At 31.9% G+C, this 10,040-nt stretch overlaps 2 protein-coding genes across 2 annotated transcripts in view; one reads left to right on the forward strand and one right to left on the reverse strand.

The window, feature by feature from the left end:
- The window catches only part of COX6B (Cytochrome c oxidase subunit 6B), a 52,856-nt gene extending 49,381 nt beyond the window's left edge, over positions 1 to 3,475 (reverse strand). Inside the window, exons 1-2 of the mRNA XM_066734513.1 lie at positions 3,423 to 3,475; positions 3,089 to 3,152 (exon numbers count right to left, since the gene is read on the reverse strand). The gene's annotated coding sequence lies outside the window, so the exon portion shown is untranslated. The remainder of the gene's footprint in view (positions 1 to 3,088; positions 3,153 to 3,422) is intronic.
- LOC136777923 (uncharacterized) overlaps positions 1 to 10,033 on the forward strand; it is a 40,030-nt gene extending 29,997 nt beyond the window's left edge. Inside the window, exon 6 of the mRNA XM_066734501.1 lies at positions 6,264 to 10,033. Within this exon, the coding sequence (XP_066590598.1) occupies positions 6,264 to 6,508 (245 nt within the window). The 3' untranslated portion in view covers positions 6,509 to 10,033. The remainder of the gene's footprint in view (positions 1 to 6,263) is intronic.
- Positions 10,034 to 10,040: the final 7 nt, after the last annotated feature.

Raw genomic sequence — 10,040 nt, forward strand, 5'->3', positions numbered from 1 at the left:
ATTTAGAATTTTCACACTTTAATTACGATTCCTCTTAATGGTCTGCTTATTGTTACGATAATAATTTTTGTTATTAATGGATTTCCTTCAATTTCTCACTTTTCTTTTATATCTTCATTCTTTCTGCAAGGCTAGTCTTAATTTGCAATTATTACAGTGAATAATTTTAATTGTAATGAAAGGACGTTATCTACGGTTTATTCATGTTTTATTATTCCTACTACAAAAAAAGAACAAATTGTCATTCGATTCTAGTTTTGTGTTTCTCGTTTTCTACTGGATAAAAAAAATCTAACGAGTTAGGACCAAATTGGTGGTACGTGCTAGTGAATTCTCATAAATGAAAGGACACCTTGAAACCCTTGTTGGATTTCTTTTTGGCGTCAAATGGCAGGATAAAAATAACAAGATAGCTATATTTTTTTGCTCTTTTGGTAAAATGTCGTAGTAACCATTCGTCGATGAGAAGAAGATTCTTGTGTAAATAAGTAATACCGAGGGGAGTTTGAAAATCCATAAGAAAGAACGATCAGTTTCGATCCCGATCAATCATAATGGATTATTCTGGAGATGGAAAGTTTGACTGTTGTTATTCAGTAAATCACTTACGGCTTTCTTTTACTACGTGACGATCCTTATAATGTAGATTAACTGCCAAACTTTCTCTATAACACCATCATTATTATACCCTAAAGCTTCTCCAATGTACTTTATTTTTTATGCACCCATCCTACAAAGTAGTATCCTCTTTGAATTGTTTTTATAAGTATACTTTTGCTTCCAATATATTTTTATTATATTCTCATCAAGACAAATAATTATTTGTCATTATTTTAGTATTATCAAATTTGTGTAGGAAGAAATTAATACTTTTGTGAAATTTAGCGAAAATTAAAAAAGTATTATCAAGAGTGTAAACGTACGTTGATTTGAGGATAACTGAATGTGGGAAATAAGTGATTTTCATAAAACAAGTTTGAGGTAAAAAAAATATTTAAAAGTTATGCAAAAGTTAATAAATTGAATGAAATCTCATACATTCTGTAACGTCGTTGAGCAGATAATACAAAAATGGAGAGATGGATATATTAAATTGTAAGGAACAGGATGCAGGAAGCCTCTAAACGTCTCTCTATGCGACTTACCCTTCGAGGGAAGGACATTAGAGCTAATATCGAATTTCTCTGGGATCAAATGAAAGTATAATTTGGTCCTATAAGAACTGTTTCACAAATGAAGAGCATGGCACAAAAAAGACTCTGGTTTTTATTAATGTGAAAAATAAAAAATTACTCTCTCTCTGTTTCTCTTCAAACTATTATTAGTCATTACGAAAAACTTAGGCTTATATATAATAAAAATTTTCTCTAAATAAAATTCCCCATATTCAGTAGTATTCGTTTGCATAAATATCGACTTGTATTGAAACAAATACAATATTCATGTCCTGATTTGCAAACATTATTCTCATAATATACTGATTAGTAGTAACCAAACTAACAATTTTATGAAGTTAAATAAAATAGTATAGAACACAGAAATTAATTAAACCTAATAATTAGACTACATGTAAAACATTTTTAGTCATAATGAGTTTAAATTAACAAAAGAGGAGAAGGGTTTTCTATAAAATTTCAGATAATTTTCAATATCCACTGAAAATGTTGGATTTAATAAATAATTAAGCAATCAATATAACTACAAATGACTCTAGCTTAATTAACAGTTTTTTGGTTCATGATTAAGTTCTGCAAAAGAGCATTTCTTGTAAAGTATTTTTCGCAGCTAACAATGGTTTCTAAATGAACTCAAATGAAAATACTATATTTTGAAAAATTATTAATGATTAACTAAAAAAAAAGTGAAACGAACGAAAGTCGTTGATATTCGATGCACTCGAAAGGTAAAACTGTATAGGGAAATGTCAACGCTTGGTAACGGTACCACTGGAGCTGCTAGAAATTACACTTGGTATATGTACGAGGAAAAGAGTTGTCCATTTAAAGACGATGGAAACCTAATATATTCAATGACAGCGCTACATCCACGGTGTATGGTAAACATACTACTTGGAAAGATAGATAGACGGAGAAAAAGGGACAAATATATTGACCTACGCGAAAAGGAGAAGTACAGGAATAACAAATAGCTCCTAGAAACTTTATTTCTTTGTAAACAAAGCGTTAAAAAAAAATCTATAACATTTGATCTTTATCGAAGTAAATTATTAATATGGACGAATATAAAATTTATTTTGCAATTGAAAACTAACAAACATACTATTAAGTTTTAAATTGGAGTTAAAAACGAAAAAAAAATAAATTTTAAAAATTGTACTATAAGTGGAAATAATTTGGCACAATTAGGAGATTTGGAAGCACGGATAATTAGATGTGAATTTAATTAGCAGCAACATTTAATGAATATTATTTGACGAGATACATGTTTTTTTGTGCCAGTTTACAAGAATAATATAGTCTATCTTTTGCCGCTTTAGCACGTATATTCTTGTTGTTTGCGATAGTGATTCACAAGGGAAAATAGCGTGACGCGAGAATCTCCATTGCGAGCAACGCATTAAGGGAATTGCAAATAACATTTTGCAAAAAAGCTCATTTCCTCGCCGCATGAATAGGGTGCAAAATTAATTTAGTATCACACGCGAAAAAAAATATTTACGCTTAAACGCTTCTTGCATTTTGCGTTTTGGCGATTACAGAATTTCTTAGTACCCCTTATAATTTAATTTAGCAATGAATGCTAAAGATACAACTTTACGTATAAAAATAAAAATATCTGGCTCCCGAGAGTTTTGAACTCATTTCATATTTAAAATTTTTTTATCCCATTCAAGAAAGGTCTAAGGAAGCTTGCTGCAAAGTACTTTATTTTTGCTTATAATTTTTTAAAAGAAATATCATTTTAATTAAACAACGAAATTAAACGTATATATATAATGAATTTACTGAAAAGGTTGACAGAATTTTTATGTAACTTTGATGAAACTGTTTATATCAAGCGATGGTATTTTATTGAATAATTTTTATTTATATACGTAAACTTTTAAATACAAATAATCGGTATTTACCTTTACTATGTTTTTTTCTACTGGTTTTGTTACTGGAGCGTTGGCTTCGCCTTTTCCCTGGCACCTGACAAAACAAAACAAACCATACTTATTAGCAAAAATGCATAAAAACAGCAAATGTATATAACTTAATTATGATAAATTTATAACAAATTTATTAATATCCTTATACTAAAAGAAAAACTATATAAATATGGCAAATTAAAAGTATGTATAGTATTTTAATTATGCAAAATAAATTTAAAATGCTTTATACAATACGAAATTATAAGATGTATTGCTGCAGACAGAAATATTTGTTGATATGGCAAAATAGTGTATTGTAAATATTTACCATGATGATCCTCAATGACTAGACACAAAGAAAAACAACACGTAGAGAAAAACCTTTCTCTCAGAACCGGCTACGCGCGATCTACGCGGTACACTAAGTTCCAAAATTTTTCTTGTAGCCTAACTTCTCCTCTCCTTCGTTTCCCCCTCCACTCCTCCTACTGGCCCAGATTCGACCAATAAGAATGACTCTTTACATTTAAATAAATAAAATTTTAATTAAAGTTTATGATTTATAACATTCTACATATCATATTATTTATTGATTAATAAACTGCTGCAAGATTTAATTTAATTTATTTACAATTATTTAATAAACTATATTTTACGTATCGTATTCTAATATAAAAGTTGAAATTAAATAATTGGCTATATCTAAAGATATTTTGTAATAAAATCAAAATGTTGAGATTTACTGCATTCTAGAAAATTACTATTTCCTGACAAATTTGTTCAGAAGTTTAGCAAAGATTCCATAGCATATTTACATGTATATGTTGCAAGTGTGTGGGTATTTCCCTGGAATCTCATGCCATGCGTGTATCTCTTCGCAAAACTGCGCTTTTCCTACGGATGCGATTAAAGAGCATCCTGCTCGTACATTATTTTCGTTTAATTTCAGAAAAAATCATATAATTGATCAATTCCATCAATTAGTAATCGCGTGCTAAGATTACTTAAAGAACAATCGCGTATTTTCTTCACTATTATTCAAACACAAATATGGCCTTCAGTGTTAGAAAAAAGAAAAGACGGTATTTCTGTTGTTTACATACAACATAATATTTACTAGAAATGTATTCACTCCGATTCTTCAATTAGAACTTGAATTTTAATTTTAAAGTATTTTTTACATTTCATTCAAAGTATGAACTTTGGTTTTTAATGTGGGATTGTGTGTTTTGTAACAATTACTCAGAAAATATTTTAATTTCAATAACGTTAAAAAAATTAATTAGAATTTTTCTTGAAAAACGACAATTTTATTAGTTTACAGTAAAAACACTGATATTCTTCAAGATTGCTCCATGTTTAGATTAGCACGTAGAAACAATTCATCAACTCGAGAATCGTGTAGGTTTTCTATTTGCATGTGAAAAATAAGGTAGCCCTTTGTAGAAGGAAGGATCTGCGGCGAAGTTCACACGCTTCGTTGATTTCGTACGGTAGGAAAATGCTAATGAAAAATTCCACTGCTAATTGTCGATTCTGATGCCCACGCATCGTTTCAAACGTATTTCAAGGTCAGCCTCTGTAACTTGAACGAACCTCCATTTTTGCAATTTTTAACTTTATCAATTAACCATAGGTCCTCTTACCTTTTATACTATTTTAACTTTAAGAGAAACAAAAGTACAGAAGTCCATTTTGCAAAAATGAATTATTCAAAGTGAACGAAAAAATGCAACCAACAAAAAATTGTTATGTAAAACTGTTTAATTAATTGTGAAGAATAATACGTCGCGATATAAAATTGTGCGGACTGGACGCTATAAGTTGAAAGATATTACAGAGGTATTACAAGCCCTCCGAGCTTGTTATCGTTTTATTAGAACTTTTTTATTAGACCAGTTCAGTTTTTCCTCGCAATATCGTGAAAAACTGCATGTTTTATTAATTTTTGTTTAGCGCTATGCAATTTTTAGCTCGTGATAAAATAAATCAGCGAGAATTTCGAGGAAAATTCTTATCACTCGCTTCGTCTAGAGAATTATAATTGAAACAAGGAGCAAATGTAATCATGCAAAATTGCTCAGAGAATTTCGTTTGTAAGAGTAATTAATAGAAATATACCACATATATTCATGGAACGAGGTGAAATCCACCTGAAGTAATTTAACACATACCCAAAAGTAATGTATATATAAATAAAATTATTTGTCTCATTTTATAAATCCATCTCACAAATCTACTTTTACCTTATTTCTTTTCCTTCTACAATTCAATTATTCATCTTACCTTGTCCTCACAAAAATTATGTTTTCTTTTCAAGGAAAATAAAGAACTGTGTTGAGACGAATGGATTTTCCACGATACTTGATAAACTTTCTTGCTGACGATGAGGAAGTTGGCTAGCGAGCAGAGAATGGCTAGCTAGGAGAGAGAGAGAGAGAGAGAGAGAGAAAAAAGGAAGGTGGAATTAATTCAATTAGTCGGATGGCTGAAACGAAGTTGGCGTATAATGCGACCAAGAGACGTAATAAAGTTACGCGATACACGAAGCGCAATAAAGTAACGCGATACCGGTTATTGGCTCGCTCGATAATAATAAAATAATTGTTGAAGAATATGAGAAGCCACGCTGGATGCCAGGCGCGATCTCCAAGTTAATAGTCAAGAATTCCGTACCCTCTTTATTCCTCCGTCTCGGCCCTTCATTTTGATTTACAATTCCCACATTGAGTTTATCTTTCGATTCCAACCGATTCGTTAACCCTCCCTCGTGATTTAAGTCGAGCCCGACCGATAAACATGAACACGCCCGTAAAAGTATAACCCCAATGCACTTTCAATTCTTCACAGCTGGATGATATTGCACTTCCGGGATAGAAATCCTTACAAATACTGTGCCATTTGTATACCTCCGAAACTTTCAACGTCTAATAAAATAGTAAAAATAACACGATACATTTCATTGTCCCGAATCCCTTTTCCTTTTTGGAAAATCAAATATTTTTAGTTCGATGAGAAATTTTCATAACGAAGAATATATATGATTCAGTAACGAAAGTTTTATAATTTTAATTTAAGCGATAGTTTTACGTTATGAACATGTTATTTAGATAATCGCCAATTATACCAAGATGGTTTGTTTGAATTTATGACGATCGTTTTGTTTCAGGTGGTAGTATATCTATGACGGATGCCAGTGGGAAGCCTTATGGGGGTGGAGCTGGTAATGGGTCGATGGCGTCTGTGGCAACTTCCGGTAGTGTAGCGAGTACAGCTTCGCCCCTGAGGAGCTCCCTGAAGAAGCCCAAACCGCTTGGCATTCAAAATCCAGGATTCTCCGCACACAGTCCCACTCTGTCCAGGAATGGGTCGCAGAAAAAAGTGCGTATACAGACGCACTCTACGGAGGTCTAAAAAAGCCCACCGACCAATCACTAGCCAAGGCTTTATTTTACAACGAGATCTCTTCTTTCGAGGATACCCATTGGAGTCCGCGCGTTAACCTTTATGGAGGAGAATTCTTGAGATATCCTCAGGAACGTGGGTGAAACATCTCACGAGTTTGTCCAATGTTAATGGGGCTTGTAAAGATGTTTATATAGAAGTGACTTTCTTTGAAAAGCCAGGAAAAAGGTCTCTTTAAAGAGTTTGAGTAACGACGTTACCCAGGAAAGGCACTTTTGCAAGAGTGGAAGGGAAATGGCTTCCTCGAGAGTTGCAAGGAGGAAAGTTTCTTCTGGAATTTTAAGGCTTTGCTTCGAGAATAATAATTGGAACAGCCTACCGATTTTAGTCAAGGTTATTCTATAACTTTAAGTGAACTTTTTTCATTCTTTTAATCGATTAAAATTAATTTCATTTTTTGTTTCTTTCTTTCTTTTTTCTAATTCGATTGTTTGAGACAAATTAGGATGGAAATTTGTTTTGGATGAGAAAATGGAACGATTGTGAGGAGTAAAGTCTTTAAGAGTGGGGAGCAAATTGGTCTTCTTAAAGGAGATACAATTCAGGGACCATCGATTGGTTTTGCCACTTTTAAAATTAAGACTCACCGACCAAGCCAAAGTCTATCGTGATCCAGCAATCTGGATTGAGGTATTTTCCTCGACAAGCTCGGATTAAATAGTTTTTTACTCGAGAAATTGAACGAACTTTTGTCAGGATGTTACGAATGGTTTTTTGCCTTCGAAATACACATGGCTTTTTTTTACGATTTATATCGATCGCGCAGCCTGAAATTTGACGCGTTTCTTTTTTTGAAAAAAATCATAATTAGTGCGTTGGCGCCATCTGAAAGTGGTGTATAGGCTATAAATTTGACGACTGCCTGTAAAAACTTAGCAATACTATATTTCGTGCACGAAGCAATTTTCAGCAATTTATTACTTTTGTTTCCCTGCTAAAAAAATAATTGATAATTTTCTCAGTATTATTGCAGTAATTTGTACAATTTTTTCTGTAAAGAAAATGACAAAAAGAAAATACTTTATACATTATTTTGGACAGAAGGTTTACGTAAATATTTTAATTTCACGATCAATCGAGCCGTATTATCGCACTCTTTTTGTTATTAATTAATTTATATTTGCGCTGGTTATTTTTGTACGGGACGAAGCGTAGAGTGAAACTTGTTAAAGTTTTACTCGAACGAGCTTGAAAAGTAAATTTGTTAAGCTTCGGTATACTCTACAAAATTGTTTATACGAATCGATTGTATTGCGCGTTATTTACATATCGAGAGATTATATGTGATAAATGGTTTTAATTGTTACTGCTCCAGCTTTGAACCTAAATAAAAAACTATTTCCCTCGTAAAAACAGCAGCTATGCAGAACAAGAAAAATAAGATGGTTGGTTAAAATAAATAATCCTTGCATTTTTTTATTTTCACGAACTTTATGTTGATAGAAAATTTGAAGTAAATTGATGCTGGAGCAGTATAAAATTAAAAGTATAATATGATTGTTGAATTAACAACTCTATTGTTGATTGTCGTTGTTAGGTGAATATGATATAGCGGATTTTCATATGTTAATAACTATCGTACGAATGATTCTCAAGATTTTAGATTTATATCAGCGAATAGTAATGGATTTGTACAAGAAGTGATAGCTCGCTTATCAATTTAATTCTTGACTCGTCAGATGTGACATTACTCAGAACAAAATAGATATAAAATTGTGTATGATTTATCTTGGTAACTTGTAATGGATCGGTGCATTCCTAATATCTGTAATCAATACTCCCATTTCCGTCCATTAGAAATTTCAATATACCCCTTAACTATAGCGTTTAAATGATAACAGTTCATTCTATTGCAATAAAAATTCCATTATCCATATTGCCACTGCACCTTATTAACTTTCCTGCAGACTGTTTCAAGTTTTAACGTTCAATAACTGCTTTGTCCGGAGCTATGCCATGAAAAGTACAATTTATGCACGTCGTTTTACCTAGTTATACTTTTCATTCGAAATTTTAAGATTAAATTTTTATTGACAAAATAAGGCTCGTTACGCCACATATAATTTATTTTCATTATTAAAAGTGTCGAATTGCAATTCTCTATTATGCTATTCTACAATAAATCTTTCGTAGAAAACATTTCTAAACGAATAAATAAATGTTGAAACAACCTGTAGCACGTAATACGTAAAATCAGCGAGCTATCATTTCTTTATTAATTTATTGCGAATCGTCAAAGTCGCAGGATACGTGATACGTTTTTTCTATAGGTACAGTCCATTTGTAAAATAGGAAGTACCATTATTATTATTATTATTCTTTAGAAGAAGCAGGAAGATTTACTTACTGCATCGCATCCGTCCAGCCCTACATAGGCAGCTAGCCGTGAAACGGCCAGAAAAATATAAATAAATAAATATATATATATATATGAATATAAATATATAAATGATATATTAGTGATTGTTTTAATATAATATATATATGAAGATATGTTATAAATATGTATATGAACGCGCAGATGGGGAACAGTGTCCTTGTGTTCAACGTCACATAATAACATGGACTCTCGAATTTTCTCCAAATCCAAGTACCTTTCATGCCTTAGTATTTTTATAGTTTATTATTCCTACTAATTCATTACTTCCCCACCATTTTTATTTCATTTCTCCTCAGTCTCCTCCATCCTCCATATTACTTGCTTCTCTCTAATCATTTTTTGCCTATTTTATCTTCAATTTTTGTCAACTTCCAGTAATTTCCACGCTAATATTTTTGTTATCGTCATTACTTCAACCAATCAAAGAACTCTCTTTAGATTTTCTCGAAATTTTCGCTGCTAATTTCTAATGGACAAATATTTTCCTAACCCCCTTCACCCTTACATCCACTTTAATTTATTCAAACGCGACACGCTTGACAAATTTAATCACAAACTAGATAATAAAATGTAGTTTAGTTAAACGAGATATTAGATGTACACGTATACCCAGCTACGTCACGTAAATGTATCCTTTTTGCGGTGTCCTGGTAATTTTGTCGATTTAAACGTATTTAAAAAAGGAGGAATATTTCGCAAATCATGTTTCGTGCAACTTTTTGCAGTACTACTAAATTCACGTTGAAAGTTTCAGATGAATCGTCAGTTTTTTATCTGTCACCATAATGCCTTATCACTAGATGTCCAAGAAATTGTTTCAACTGCACAATCAGGATCTATGCCAGTGATGGTGCAGGCAGTACAGCCACAATTTTTCACGATTTCAGTTAAACTCGAACAACTGACTTTTCTATTGCGTATGTATAGTATATTATATAATGATTTGACAATCAAGTGATAGAATCTTTCCCCGCATCTACGACTATATTTATTTAGTCAACTACGATTTCTTTACAAATTGCGTGCGTTTCAAATGTTTTGTAGCGAAGCGTGAGTCGAGGATAGCACGAAAGAAAATGGATAATAAACGTATTTCAAGCA

Source organism: Prorops nasuta, unplaced genomic scaffold, assembly GCF_024137725.1.
Source record: "Prorops nasuta isolate Cenicafe-Biocafe unplaced genomic scaffold, Cenicafe_Pnas_1.2 PNAS00002, whole genome shotgun sequence".
NCBI lineage: Eukaryota > Metazoa > Arthropoda > Insecta > Hymenoptera > Bethylidae > Prorops > Prorops nasuta.